Source organism: Protopterus annectens, chromosome 8.part0 (assembly GCF_019279795.1).
Source record: "Protopterus annectens isolate FY-2018-M chromosome 8.part0, PAN1.0, whole genome shotgun sequence".
Lineage (NCBI taxonomy): Eukaryota > Metazoa > Chordata > Ceratodontiformes > Protopteridae > Protopterus > Protopterus annectens.
Genome location: NC_056741.1, coordinates 198,227,726 through 198,244,408, shown reverse-complemented (window position 1 = coordinate 198,244,408; position 16,683 = coordinate 198,227,726). Strand labels below are relative to the sequence as shown.

The window sequence follows — 16,683 nt, the reverse complement described above, 5'->3', positions numbered from 1 at the left end:
GAGGAGATTTTTACCTATGGAAGGATGTTCAGTCAGTCCAGTGTCTGAGTAGCAATCCTTAATGTCACAAACAATTTTAATGCAGAAGTTAACAACTTGTCTACTTATAGGAGAATATATAAAATATGAAACGGAATGGACAAACAGGCAACATGATTCACATTCCTAGAGCAACATTTAGTTTATTTTTATTTTAGATTCACTGTTCTTGACAGGAATGACCTGTGATGGTGTGATTGTCCTATGATGTGTCTTGATTCCTTCCTACAGGTCTTTATTTTAATTCCTAGGGTGCATTTTATATTTTTCTGTATTTACTAAAGTTGTACATTCCCTGGATCATTCATTCATTTATTTAATGATTGCCAGCTTATGCAGTTCATTGTTATGTGGGCAGATTGCGAATATGACATCACTCAACAGGCACGAGGGTGAGAAACCCTTCCTGGAAAGGATAATTGCTTACTGCAGTATGCATACACTATCAGATGGTTGACAGTGCAATGGAGAGTTTGGGGGCTAACAATTTCACAAGTGAAATGTCTTGGGGGTGCATCAGGTAAGCAGAGCTCTTTACAAATCACACATGGGCACAGGAATGTTATACAGCCTCTGTGACAGCCTGGAAGGAACTGAATTACAGAATTAAGTGCTGTCAAATAGCAAATGTAGCTGTTTCCCTACTTCAAGCTGTTTTAAAAGTTACATAGTTATGAAATTCATTTTTGCATGTGCCATCTTTCTATATGATGAAGCTGAAATGGAACTCCATTATACAGTGCTTGTTTCTAAGAAATACAATACATTTAATACAGAATTCAAAATGTGTACAAAGAGACGAAGAGGAATTGATCAAATAATCCAAACAGCCTGATTAAATTGAATCAGTCATGCTACGAGTTAGAAAATCAATACGTTGAAGAGGCAAGGTTAGCACATGAATATCAATGCTCTCAGTGAGACCAAAGCCACTGGCATTGCCCTTATTATCCTTAGGTAGTCATCCTGTACTGGGAACATTGTACAGTTGACTAACATTTGACTCACAAAACAGATTATATATTTTCTGCAGCATCATGTCCAGTAACGGAATCAGAAACAGACGCAGAAAGGCACAGCTTTACCTCAATAAAAGGGTAAAACAGCACCATAAACCTGGAAATAGATACTGTGTTGCACAACTTATAAGCAAGATTTGGCATCTAGATATAAGGATGTCATTGTTCTAATGTACTTCAGCCTCATCTGACCAATCTTTGAGTACAAAGCCCTCATTTGCGTGTGCTTGACCAGGCATAGCCAACAAATGGTGTCCATATGGGTTCCTCTCAAAAATAATTCAGACCGTAAATTACACGTTTAGCAGATCACCTCAAAGACATGTCCTTGTACTCGATGACCTATATACTACTCAGAAATGATCTATGTCTTGCTACAAATCATGCTCTGATCCCACTCTGATGCATCTGTTGCACACTGCAAAACATATAACATCCGAATTAACTGATATAGCAACTTAAACCTCGTTTGTCACATAAATAGGACATGTGCGAGAGACAGCTATGTGTCTCAGAGATTGCTCCTTCTTACCATGCATATGAAGCAAACTTTTTTCTTAAACCGGCACAAGCATAACTTGGGCCAGTAGATGGGGAATCAGACATTTACCACTGTTTTGGTGCCCATGTCTGTAGTAAAGACAGGCAACGTATAAATGCTTTGCCACTTGTGTCCATGCTTATATACACCCCTTAAAATAATTGTAGGGTGTCAAAGCTTGTCAGAAACATTTAGGAAGCTTGGCTATTCTTAACTTGGTAACACCTATTTGGTACGGAATGTCACACTGCTAGTAGCCTACACACATCTTGGATTTGAGAGCATTTTCTGAAATATGAACAAATGTAAATATTGTTTTGACAATAAAGGCTATTAAAATTATACAAATAGCAATGTTATAGTAAGAAGTATAACTTACAGTGATAATAGTGCATTTATATTCTTTTCCTATAAATAGTATAATATATTATAACATAAACAAACCCCAAATTATATTTTTATAAACTTTCACAGATACATTATCATGTCTTAAAAACTATTCATCCTAGACATATATTGCTGTGACATTTTTGTCAACCCACCATAAGCTTTCACATTACAACCAGAAACTCCTCTGTAAGTGCATGTTTATTGAGATATTTACAGAAATAGGAAAACATGTTTAATTGCATAGTTAGCAATACAAGTAATACTGGATATATCTCAAGATGTGCAACTTAGACTGCAAATATTAACGACATTTTTCTTCAGCAACATGTAAGATTTCTCCTAATCTAATTTAACTCACTTGGATTTTGGAGTATTATGTACATATGGAAATATTGCTTTTTTTTACATAATTAGTACCATAAAAACTAACAACATTTTCTGCATAGTGTGATATAAACCAGCACTTTCAGTGAATTGTCCTGTCTCCCACATTGGTGTTTTACACCATATACTTCAATAAAATGCAGGTCTCTCAGTTATAAAACGAAACATGTCCTCTTCCTACTGTAGTGTAACCCTGGAGTTAGTATATATATTTAGAGGGGGTGTGGGGGGCACAGCCCCCTACAATGGGAGGTGGGGGTGAAGCCCCACCCCCCACTTAATTTCATGTTATATTGTCTGCTTTTGGTTTAATATTGTTTAGTAAAATCAAAGTGCCCCCCACCCACCCTAACCATGTATACTAATTCCAGGTTCACACTACAGTGGGAAAGATGACATATTCCATGTACTTGCCTTACAATGCTCTAGAGACTGCCAGTACTAATTGTCAGTCAAATTAACTGTCAGTCAAATGAAGTGCATTTTAGAATTCAGCATTATTTATATATATTTTATATATATAAACATACCTGTATGCATGCACTGTTTTACCTGGTATTCTCTTCATATTTTATATTTTGCTTCACTTCAAAACTCTTTTGTCTTATACTTTTCCTTGCTGATTAATACATTTTGCAATATTTATGTTATGTCTGTGTGTGTGCATACATGCATGCGTACATGCACTCATTTACAGCCACATAGCAACATTTAAGATGCAGCTAATTATGAAGCAGTAGGAGCATACATTTTGTTTAGGGGTAGCTTTGCTGTTTTCTGTAGCACTAATTGCATTACCACAATGCAAATTTTATTTGAATGCCATCATTGCTGTAGGTGGGACTTAGAGATGAGAGTTGTGTAAGATTTTTTGCATAAGCTCATTTAGTACAGGTTCATTTACAGCCACTAAGTACAAAAAAATAATAAGAATTATGCCAAGTGCACAATTCTCTGCTTTGATTAGGGTCTGTATTATATATTCAAACTTTCAAAACTTCGAATCCCATATGTTCGACAAAATATGATCAAAATTTAAAAATTAGAATATATAATAAAACAAACAAAAAAACTTATCTTAACAGTGCGCCCCCCACATCGCCCTACTTAAATATACCAACACCGAGATCGCACTTCAATGCAGAAAAGGGAAATTCTCCCATTCTGTGCCAAATGGTTACGTTTAACCTTTGAACTCTTGAAATTTCGATCATATGGTACCGACCATATGACATTCGAAATTTCAAGCGTCCGAGGTTCTAATAGGAACCCTTTGATGGGTTATGGTATTGCATATTTAATAAGTAGGGTGTAGGTGGGAAAACCTGTATATTGATGTTTCACATAGGTATGCCTACTTAAAATGGTATTTCTTTCTGTTTTGTTTTGATTTTATTTTAATATATGAAAGAAGTGTGCCTGTTGTGTCATCTATTAAAAGACCCAAAGTGACAGAGATAGGGAACAAAGAGCAAAACTGAGAGCAGAATAAATGACAGAAATGAAAATAAAAGGAACAACCATATTATTATTTTGGAAACCTAGCAAAAACTGTATACAATTTCCATCAGGTTTCAACAAAACTTGTTCAGCGTACCTGATCCATTTAATGGCTGTGAAAGTGGATTTTTTAATGTTCTCAAGGCTCATTGTATGATGTAAGAGTTAAGAGGATGCAGACTTTGAAGGCATCTTCAGTGTAGTAAAATATGAGTTGGATTTCACAGTCAAGTGATATTTCTTAAATAAACCATATTCCAGAAATACATGGCTCAGATTCTGCAGTAACTGTGTCTAATTATTTTTTAATATGCACTTTATTTATTCCTGTTCTTTTAGGGATTAAAGTGAATGGGGCTGGAACAATTCCAATTTCACAAACCCTTGTAACAGTGCAGTTCCAAAATGTTTCTAGTTACTACCGGACAGACTACCCTTTCTCTGGTCAGGTAATTAAATTCTGATCATTACAAAGTTACAGTTACTGAAAAGCACGAAAAAGACTAAATTATTTTATGTTTATTTGTTTATTTATGTTTGTTTACTGGGAGTATCTATAAAATGCACTACACTGATTTTTACATTTTTTTTAAATGTCAGTAAGATCACATCAGGTTGCATTCACTATCTTCCTTAATGCAGAAGACTGAGTAAGATGAGTAAGCTACTACTTTCACCATGGGGAAGTAAAACAGAATTACTGTTCACTGTTCAGTAAAACTCTACATTTTACATGCCTTACTATAAGTGAAATAGCATTACTGTTCCCTGTTCAGTAAAACTCTACATTTTACATGCATTACTATAAGTGAAATAGAATTGCTGTTCCCTGTTCAGTAAAACTCTACAATTTACATGCCTTACTATAAGTGAAATAGAATTACTGTTCCTGTTCAGTAAAACTCTACATTTTACATGCCTTACTATAAGTGAAATAGAATTAGTGTTCCCTGTTCAGTAAAACTCTACATTTTACATGCCTTACTATAAGTGAAATAGAATTCCTGTTCCCTGTTCAGTAAAACTCTACATTTTACATGCCTTACTATAAGTGAAATAGAATTCCTGTTCCCTGTTCAGTAAAACTCTACATTTTACATGCCTTACTATAAGTGAAATAGAATTACTGTTCCCTGTTCAGTAAAACTCTACATTTTACATGTCTTACTATAAGTGAAATAGAATTACTGTTCCCTGTTCAGTAAAACTCTACATTTTACATGCCTTACTATAAGTGAAATAGAATTACTGTTCCCTGTTCAGTAAAACTCTACATTTTACATGCCTCACTATAAGTGAAATAGAATTAGTGTTCCCTTTTCAGTAAAACTCTACATTTTACATGCCTTACTATAAGTGAAATAGAATTAGTGTTCCCTGTTCAGTAAAACTCTACATTTTACATGCCTTACTATAAGTGAAATAGAATTCCTGTTCCCTGTTCAGTAAAACTCTACATTTTACATGCCTTACTATAAGTGAAATAGAATTCCTGTTCCCTGTTCAGTAAAACTCTACATTTTACATGCCTTACTATAAGTGAAATAGAATTCCTGTTCCCTGTTCAGTAAAAGTCTACATTTTACATGCCTTACTATAAGTGAAATAGAATTACTGCTCCCTGTTCAGTAAAACTCTACATTTTACATGCCTTACTATAAGTGAAATAGAATTGCTGCTCCCTGTTCAGTAAAACTCTACATTTTACATGCCTTACTATAAGTGAAATATAATTACTGTTCCCTGTTCAGTAAAACTCTACAATTTACATTCCTTACTATAAGTGAAATATAATTACTGTTCCCTGTTCAGTAAAACTCTACATTTTACATGCCTTACTATAAGTGAAATAGAATTACTGTTCCCTGTTCAGTAAAACTCTACATTTTACATGCCTTACTATAAGTGAAATAGAATTGCTGCTCCCTGCTCAGTAAAACTCTACATTTTACATGCCTTACTATAAGTGAAATAGAATTCCTGTTCCCTGTTCAGTAGAACTCTACATTTTACATGCCTTACTATACATGAAAGGTCAATCGAGGTCTTTAGGGTTAGGGATGGAAATCTGATTTTTAATGTTAGAAATAAGAAGCAAGGACTGAAGATATTGTCAGGAACCCTCCATGGGAGTTTAACGGTTAGAATTTGGTCTCTGGTAGAGCTATATAGGTTAATAGGCTCTGGCAGTGGGATGGCTATGAAATTAGCTAAGGTTGGGTTAGTGGGAGCTATTTCTATTTAGTGCAAGTTGCAGCTGGCAGGTGTGTTAAGACCTGCTAACACATGATCAGTTGTAGAAGACCCCAGTCTGATGGGTCATTGTATTAATGGTCCAAAATTATTTTCTTTGTATGACAAGAAAAATGTAGAAATTGATGAGTAACATGTTCCTGCAGTTTGCACATACACCCTTTCAATATTTTGTTTTATGGAAGACATCATAAGGCAAAATGATAGGCAATTGGAATGTTGAGAACAGTTATAAAAATGCATTTTCTTTTACATGCATTTAGTTATCTCTTTGAAGAACATCTGTGCAAAGAATGATTCAGACTAGCAAGCCAAGAAGAACCTTCTCTGGTATTCAGAAAAGCTTAATGTAATGCAAAAGCCTTGCTGTGTAAGATTTCTGCATCGTGCTAAACATTTTCATTCATAAACAGGGACATCAGTACAGTTAGGGGTTTCATGAGTGAAGATGCATGTTAATTTGGCAATCCAGAGAAGTGACTAAGCAAATCCTGTTTTTTTGACTGAGCAATTCATGAAATCACTTGGCACGGTAAAATTTTAAGCTAGGAGGAAAAGTGACCTCCATCAAAAGATGGTGGTTACCCACTCACACATATAAGAGTGCTGTTGGTAAAGGTAAATTCAGCAAAGATGTGGGGCTAGGGTATGTTTTAGTGTGCATATGTGTGTGGATGCTTGTGTACACTTGTTGTGTCTGTAGGGTCACAAGTGAGGTTACATGAATGTGTGCATATACATGTATGTACGCGCATGTGCGTGCATGTGTGTGTATGTGTGTGTGTGTGTGTGTGTGTGTGTGTGTGTGTGTGTGTGTGTGTGTGTGTGTGTGTGTGTGTGTGTGTGTGTGTGTGTGTGTGTTAGATCATGGTGCCTCAAGTCTGGATCTGTGCTCATGTGTGTTTATTTCTGTGTATGTTTTTATGAGTGTGATCAATTATGGTGGATCTTGTTTGCTGATGGATGGATGTGGATGTAGATGTGTGTTTGAGAATGTCTGTGTGTGTGTGTGTGTGTGTGTGTGTGTGTGTGTGTGTGTGTGTGTGTGTGTGTGTGTGTGTGTGTGTGTGTGTGTGTGTTTGTGTGTGTGTGCACATGTGTGCATGGATGTAGGGGTGGCATCTTTGATAATTCAGTGGATAGGCTTCTAGGAAGAACACTAAGAGCTCACACCTTCGTGAAGAATCTGGGACAAGTTACCCCATAAGAAGAATAAAAAAATTGCAAGTTATCTTCTGTCAATTTACTGTAATTGAACAGTCTTCTGTATGACATTTTTTGTAGGAATGACTCATATCCCTTATTAGCAAACCAGTTTTACTAGAAATGTGCCTTTCATTAAGTCTGTACATGTAGAGTACTATGTTTTAAGTAACTGCTGTTCATTTAAAACTGTGGATAAAACATTCTTATTTGTGTCCAGAGAACTTAAATTTCCTATATCATTTGTCTATCTATATGTTTGAATTGCAGTGGAAAAGTTTGATTTTCCTCCTAGTTATTCAACAAGTCATTCTTTTCCCAGTTATATATGTACCCTTTTCCTGTCTTGCTGCCTTTTGTGCAGTCTGTATCCAGAGCAATGTAGAATTCAGCCATGACAAATGAACATTAAAGTCCTGCACAATAAATGTACATTAAAGACCCAGCTATTCATTTTATCATGCACTAAAGAAACAGGTAGACTCTATGTTCCTTTAAATTTAAGGTCTGACATTTCATATGCTAATCTTACAAAATGCTATGAAATAAGTTGTTTTACACTAATTGAATCATCGCTGCATTGCGAATGACTAGTGGGTTTGCTTCATTCAGCAGTTAGATCTCTCATTGGACATTACATCTTACATTTGCACATATCTGCTGAGAGCAGTACAGTGTATATTCACTTAATACCTTTGCTTTTCTTGTTTCTTTCTTTTTTTTCAGATATTAATGCAGGATGCATATGGTAAAGGAATTCCAAATCGACGTGTTTACCTCACATCTCAGTATTCTAATTATCGTATAAATAAAACATTAACAACAGATTCCAAAGGCATAGCCTACTTCTCCCTGACAACTTCGAACTGGTCAAGCAGCATTAATCTCAGAGTAAGTAAGGCTCATTATTAAGATAATGGGTGGATGGCACAAGAAAAAATATGTACAGTTCCTGATATGTTATTATTCATTTAACTTTTGTCACCCAAGTAAAAATCAGAATAAAAAAGCATGCTGTAATATAGAGGATTATGATTTGGTTTCTGATCATAACCAACTTAATATGTATTCAGGACATGCCCACCAAGATATTCACCTCAAAAGCAAAGCTTGTTTGTCTTTATGCCTTTGTACAGATTCCTTTCACAAGCTCAAAGTTTCAACAGTTCAAAGTGCAAATGTTCGAGAACATAAGATCAAAGTTTTGAAACTTCAAACATTTTGAATGGAGATTGACATACAGCCCCAAATGGGAAATCCACATATTTCCTCACTGTAGAGCAATCTCAGAGATAGTACATTTATTTTGCAGGGGTGTAAAGGGGGCTTGCCCCCACCCCCCGCAATAATATAAAAAAAGTTTTTATTTTTTTTTTATTGCAATTTTGAAGTTACAAAACTTCGATATCGACCATTTGCAGATCAACATTTTAAAACTTCGAGCTTGTGACGTAGATCCCTTTGTACAGTATGTTAACAATAAATCAGAGGCAGGTATGTCTAACAAGCATAACTGATGTTCCTTGTTTTCTCATTATATGTTAGTCAGAAAGGTAAAACAGTTCTGGAAAATATAAGAGGAACACAGAGACTCTCTAACATTTTGTAAACATCTAGCATTACTAAATGTCACATGTCTAACAGCAATTCAGTACTGTAACACAATATTTCATCCAATAATTTCTGTCAGTGGTGAAAAATGTAATATTATGGATTATTTGGAAGCAGAGAAAAACAGGTTATTTGTTATTCATTTGCTTATCAAGAATCTCAGCATGGCCAGATAAGATTCTTGATGATTCCAGTCAAATAAACTTTCACTCCATTTCATTTTATGATGCTAGACTGAACTTTTGAATTGTGCCAGATCCATTGACTGTCTCAAAATATAAATAATATATCTACATATGCATGCAGAAATTCCTGTTTAACTGTCATACTTAATATGTCCACATGCGCATACAGAAATTCCTGTTTAATTGTCATACTTAATATGTCCACATCCACATGCAGAAATTCCTGGTTAACTGCCACACTTAATATGTCCACATACGCATGCTGAAATTTCCTTTTAACTGACACACTTAGCTTTATCTTATTCTTACTAAGCAAACTTTATTGTTACATGTCAGACCTGAAAGAAAACACATCATTGCCTGCCCCATATCTGGTAACCATGCTGTAAGCCATTCTAGTACAGTGGCCCTGAGGACAACTGTCTGTTGCTTACTTGCGGCAATGTCCCAGTACATTTACTTCTTCTTCCCTTAGTTGTGTACTTTCTTTAAAATGTTCAAGTGTCATTCACTTTTCTGACTGTTTATATACTGGGTCTATATCATAAGAGCAAAAGCTCAAAAGAACAAATGCTCTGTGATTGAAAATGCACAAACATCGAACCCCCCACACCCCCCGCTAAATATATATTCCAACTCCAAGATCACGATACAGTGAGGAAAGGGCAAATATTCCTATCTTCACTCTACTGCGACCCCAGAAAAAGCATCACCATGTCCGGCATTTTTGTTCATAAGAGCGTTCGTTCTTTGGGACTTTCACTCTTATGATATAGACCCTATATACCTGCATGAGTTGCCTGTCCTATTTAATTACCTGCACTCTTGTTTGCATTTCCCTTACCACTTAATGTAGTCCTTATTATGAAGCCAGCCTTCACATTCTGATGATATGCTTGTATTAAAAAGCGCACTTAGTTATGGCACTCTTGGGAAACCTTTACATAGGGTAGATGGCTGTATCTGCGTGCTACTAAGCAGTAACTAATATGTGCTGGTTGTTAATGGTGGAAAGATATATACGCCAAGTTCTAACATAGTATAAAATGCCTGTCAAGTTCCTTAGTAAATGGATTGCTGATATTCACTGTGCTACTACATCTAATCTGAAGACTTTACAATAAAGTCTTTGGAAATTGCAGATGATTAATAATTCATTCATTCATTCATGCATTCATCCATCCATTCATTCATTCATTGTCCAACTACCTGTTTAATCCAATTCAGTGTCATCTTGAAGATGAGGAAGATAATGCTGCTTGCTTATCACAATGCAGAGAACTGACCCTGAAAAAGAAAACTGACAAATTGCAATGATATGCACACTATCTCTCTCTCTCACACACACACACACACACACACACACACACACACACACACACACACACACACACACACACACACACACACGCACACACTTGCAAGGAATTTATAAGCATGTTTATTCACCTTTGACATATCTCTTTGATGTGGAAGGAAATGAGAGCACCTGCCAAAAACACAAAGGTTTGAGGATAACTTGTAATTTCCAGAAAGCAAGCATGCCAGATGAGAAGTAATCAAGCGAGCCAAGCACTGTCAGGCAATAATACTAATCACTCTCTCTGTGCCTCTCTGCCAGACTTCTTTACTAAATCTGAACGACTTGAGGTGCATTTTTTCCAACAAGTTTTAATCAATTAAAATTAGTCACTACCCAAAGGCACATTTTCTCCAGACATCAGTCCAGCAATCGTGATAGGTCAGTAAACACACATTTTATATTTAAATATTAAAGCACCTTACAATTTCTCCAGTTGATCAAAAATCATCCTCATATCTAACACTTTCACACTGAGGGAGAGACAGAGAGAGAGAGAGAGAGAGAGAGAGAGAATAATATTAAACTCTTTCATTAGCAATGGTCGTTTCAAATAACATATTTTTTTTCAAAGCTTGCCCATGCCTTGCTAAAAAGGTTTGACAGCAGTGCTATCATAACAGAGAGTTCTTCAAATGGCAATGGCATATCATTCAGCATCTCATTTAAGAACATACCAAGGCACTAAATTTGGTTTAAAAAATATCTCACAATAGGTCTAGGTCAGATGATCGAGTTTTCATAAACTCGAAATTCATACAGTCAAGACCATATGATCAAGTTTCTGAAAACTGAAAAAAACCCATAAAAATCACAAACTCTACCTTTTTTATGTTTTTGCAATGGGAAAGACCCCCTGCACCCCCTACAAAAATTCCCAATCCACACTTCATTCACTAGTTTCTATTTCTCATAGCCTCAATCATGTGGTCTTGACCATATGAATTTCGAGTTTCTGAAGACTCAGTCAAACAATAGGGACCCCTTGCAATATAGCATCTACCTCTAATATACCTTGAGTAAACTTTCTATGCTTCAGTCATTAGTACAAGTAAGTAGCAACTTAATATTTTTAGCAGTGTTCATTCTGATATTTTGGGGGTTCATGGGTTAAGTTGCTCTCCATATGACTGATATATTTTTTCTTGACATAACTGTATATCAGTGCTACTCCCTTTGTTTTACATGATATCAGCAGACAAAGAGTTTAAACAGAATAATTTATTTTATACGTAAAATACTAGGTCCTAATATGGTTTGAAACATAATCTTGATATTTTCCAAAAATTCAATAGACTGGGGCATGCCCTGCGCCCCTGCAATACACAGGGATGAAACCCTGATTGTGCCCTGGGAAATTCCTGCTCAGTAATGATAGGGGCTCCGCAGAGCACAAGCTACAGAGGATAGCAATAAATATCTACAGCTTGGTCATTCTCCTAGGTGGAGCGATGTAGCTATATTTTGCCACTTTTGTGACACCTAGTGGGAGCACTCAGTGTGTTACCCTTGTCACATAAGCCTCCAGTGTACACTGTGACAAGCAACACACACACACACACACACACACACACACACACACACACACACACACACACACACACATACACACACATACACTCACACACACTTTTCCAAGGTGAGGTGGCATTGTGGAGTTCAAATGAGCCACCACGAAGAGTGAACTTCAAAGATAGACTACTCTGCAGACTTACTCCCTGACCCACTGTCTGCCATCTGACTATCACCACTAGAAGAATGAATGAGCCAGTGAGACTCATTGGGCAGGACAACATGGGCTACTGGGCTCTTCTCTACTCCATGGATGCCCATCTGTCACCTCCATGGAACGAATGTGCAGGTCATGTACTTGCAGTGGAGTCTTCTGCAACGGTCCTACAGAGAAGTTGATAAGACTGACCCAAATCCAAAATGTATATCCCCATAATCCAATTCCAGGCTGAGAGTGCTTTCTGCTCCACAAAAAAGAGGAAGAAAACCTGCTTGACAAGTTTTGTGGGGTTAAGAAAATGCAAATGTAATAGCATCCAATGCAAGACATACCACTGCAGCTTCTACACTCTACCTTTGTAAATGGATAAATGTTCTTTTATTCTCTTTAACTTCTAAGTTATGCAGCAATTTCCTTTCCTAGAGGTCCTAAAAGGGTTAAATATGGTGTTTCCATATTCTGTCAAACCCTTCAATAACCTACTTGACAGACATTTTAAAGAAATATTCTCCCAGATACAAATCTGCAAAACATTACATTAATCTTATTTGTGAAGAACTGACCCAGTAAATGTTTCACCTTCAGATATTTGTAAAAGTCACTATTAGGAAGAGCAAATTGTCCTGAAATTTTATCAGTTCTTACTTGAAAACAATTGCAAACCTCTTACTATTCATGCCTTTTCCCATTATGATCACACTTTTTTCATTTCTGGATATAAAGAATATACATATTCATAAAACATTGGAAAGCATGGAAGAAAGGGGTCATTGCCTGATGTCTGCTAATCTTGCCTGTAGTTTCCTGAACAGCCAAGCAGTATTTACTAGCCAGATTAAATTTTCTGAATTCCCCTTTGTCTCTAAATATCTATTTTAAAGATTTCCACACCAGCTTCAACTTTTTCCAGGCAATGCATCAATTTGTTTTCTGACATAGTAACCAGATTATTAATTATGCAGTTAAGATGTGTTCTAATAAGAAGGGCAGGCTACTTATCATCTGCAAGTATACAGGCCATTGAGGAAAAGCTTTGCAAGTTCTAACCTTAATCAGAAACCATATAAATCTTAAGGTCAGTATTTTCCAATGAGATGTGTCACTCTGGGCACGCAAGTCCAATCATATTGCCTGCATTTAACCACTTCAAGAAAAAGATCTTGTACACAGCCAATATTCTTTATCCTAAAGGCAAATGCAGGTGTTTCAAAGCATCTGATAGTAGCTTGGTTTCTTACAGCTTGTCTTACACTTTCTTCCTAACAATTGCTTGCACAAACTAGTAAATCAACCCTTTAAATACTGATTGCCCTGAGAAGGCCATATAAATGTGAAGTGCAACTTTAGCTGTTTGGATGGTTCATACTTCATGGCAAGTTCCCATGCTTTATCTTGGCTGACCAAATAGCCTGCTGTTTGGCCATATTGATTCAGATGTTCCCAAAGACAGAAATTTGATTTTCCCAGAGTTCTCATCAAAACCAAAATATCCTCAATCGAAATATTCACCTAATTAGTATCATTTCTGCAGCTACCCCACTAATATCCATAGCTTAGCAGACAGCTTGTACCAGAATTCTGATTGTTACAATGAATGAGTGTACAGAAACAGAGCACTCCTGCCTAATGCATCAATCTAACTAGAGCAAACCTCAGAGGAGTTGGTAATAGCCTGACATACAAGGTTTGCTTGGGAATTACACTATTTATGAATATACATATGATGTGTAAATAGAAAGTGAATGATTTTAGAATAATCCCTGAACAAGCAGGAGTAATGAAGGACTGATAAGCTGGTCTTCATAAAGGAGGTCAAAGCAAAATGACTGGATTTGAAAAGACGGATAGTAAATGTAGTTCATAGGTTCATAGGTTCATAGGTTCATAGGTGTGTACTGAGCTAATAGCCCTGGTGCCATTACAAGCCTAGCCCATAGGATTACCCTGACATTGTGCCATCTGACCTTAGTTCCCAGTGCTTCTGTCGAGTAGAGCCACTCGAGTGATCCCAGGGGTGAATTTTCTATTTCCCATCAACTCATCAAGATTTCTCTCGAAAAGGGCCAGTGAGGTGCTCTGTTTGACATGTATGGGAAGTCTATTCCATAGCATAATAGTAATGCAAATGGAGAAATAGAGAAATATTTGTGAGGACAAGGTTTAACACTCCCATATGCATAGGAAGTGTTTGTGAAATATGTTGTGATCTTACAAAGTCCAGAATGTTCTGGTGATATTTGTTGTTGATAGTATATATTTGCCATTTGCCATTTGCTGCAGTGGTACAGCAGTAGCATTGTTGCCTCACAGCAAGAGGTTCTCCTGTTTGATTTTCGGCTGGAGTGCCTTCTGTGTGGAGTCTACATGTCCTCCCCATGGTCGAGTGGCCTCCAAAAGACATGCGTGAATGGGTGTGCCTTCGCTGAAGGTTGGGTGTTGGGCTGGCAACTCGGCACCATAAAAATTGACTGCCAATCATTAGCAGACCGGAGTTCCGCTGTGGCGACCCCTAACTGGGAAAAGGCAAAGAAAGTATATATTTGTCATTTCATGTGTGCACAGTTGAAATCATTCATAATTAAGGAATTTGGTTCTACGGCTAACCTTTCTTAATGAATAAGGTATTATTCCTGCTTTGAAGGAATCATAGTCTTGGGTCTATAATTGGTTATAATATGATAATTTTGCTGAGAGTAACTAAGACTTTAGCCTATTACAGATTTACATTATATAGAATGTAGTGAAAGGCAGTGGGGTTACAAATAAGTGTAAGTAGCTCCCCCTTAGCTGCCGGTGGATCTCTGCACATGATAAGTATTGCATCCTAGAACTGAAGAAGTACTACCACTGCTTTGTAACCAGCTTTCTGTAAGATGTCTTCAAAGTTATAAAGGACTTTACATTGAGATATTTGGTTGTTTAGGTCCCTGCATTTAGTAGTGCTACCTTGATGTTATCCAGATTGGAATCTCCTGTGTTGCAATGTCCATCAAGTTAAATCTTCTCAAGAAAAGGTGCTATGTGGAAGCAGATGTTTTAGTCAGTAGATGAAATCTAACAAGTGAAAGATGCAGGAGTGTTTCTTGAAATTTTCATCCTCTGCAGACACACACTGGCTTCCACAGAATGTCAGTTTACTAGCCCATTATGGAAACTGGTTATTTTATTCCTCAATTTAGTCATTATTCCTGGTAAATGAAAAATGTTACTCAGTGTCAGGGCCTAGTAATATTAGGTTATATGGGCAGTTTCACCCCCCCCCCAAGCTAGAATGCCAACATCACCTCCCCCATGATCAACAACAATGTCATAATCATATCTAGTGTTCCGCACAGCACTATGATCCTCAATGACATCCTGAATCCTTGCACCACAGAGGCAGCTAACCGTCACCTTATCATTTGCCAGCCTGGTGAGCACTGTGTCTACATATCTTGGTATGGGATTACCAGACACTAAAGCATTTCTGGGATGTTTTGCAGGCTCATGAAACCTTATGAATATAAGTAGTATAATTAACTCTCAGTGAAAGCAGATCTGAGTATGGGAGTGGATTAGGTAAGATAGCAAGATGTTAAGAAAAGCCAAGGAGGTGTAGATATGGATGTCTTTGCCACTAAAGCATATGTTAGAGTGATGTTGTGCAATTGTCATAATTCAGCATTGTAGTATTTTTTTTTACATACCATGGGGTGGACTGATAGACTAGCCTCCCATATTGCCAAATAAGTACACTTTTCAAAGTATGTGTTAGAAGTGGGTTGTCAGTAAACTAAAAGCAATTGTCTCTGAAAATCAATTACTAAGAGGATAACTATGTAGGAAAACAAAGCTTACTAGGAGACAGTGGAGACCATATATTTTTTTCCTATTACATCAATGAGTTGCTCAGATAGCAATTAGTACAACATACACAGAGTGCAAATATAAAAATTGGTGCAAAAAGATGGTTTTGGATGCACAATATATAACCAGCTTAATTATAATAGTGAGATATTATATGATAAGTGGTTACATCTGTAAGTATCCGTGGATACTCACTGTTTGTCCTTTGACAACCAGGAAAATCTGACAGAGCCAATGGCCAATTTTCAGCAGAGAAAAGCTCCACAACAGGCTGAAAACCATTTAAACAGTAGTTGATGAGTAATTACATACAAGTAGACAAGAGTCCTGCAACAGATTAAATATTTTACAATGAGCTGGGAGGAAAGACTACAAATACACACAAAAGCATTTTATAGTAGCTGATAAGTAATTATATACAAGAGGAGAAAATACCCACAACAGATAAAACACAAACAAATTGAAATATATTTACAGAAACTTTATTAGATTAAATTATGATCAAGAATATAATATGAGGCAAGACACTTTGCAAAAGCGGATAGCCTATGTCAAGTAAAGTAATATGTAGTTCTTCAAAATATTGCCCATATTTCTAATAATGCATGGAGATGAGAAAT

At 36.6% G+C, this 16,683-nt stretch overlaps 1 protein-coding gene across 1 annotated transcript in view; it reads left to right on the top strand.

Annotated features, from left to right (window-relative positions):
• Nucleotides 1-16,683, top strand: part of LOC122808698 (alpha-2-macroglobulin-like protein 1) — a 488,551-nt gene that overhangs the window by 155,216 nt on the left and 316,652 nt on the right. The window contains exons 10-11 of the mRNA XM_044079684.1: nucleotides 4,213-4,322; nucleotides 8,056-8,220. Of these exons, the coding sequence (XP_043935619.1) occupies nucleotides 4,213-4,322; nucleotides 8,056-8,220 (275 nt within the window). The remainder of the gene's footprint in view (nucleotides 1-4,212; nucleotides 4,323-8,055; nucleotides 8,221-16,683) is intronic.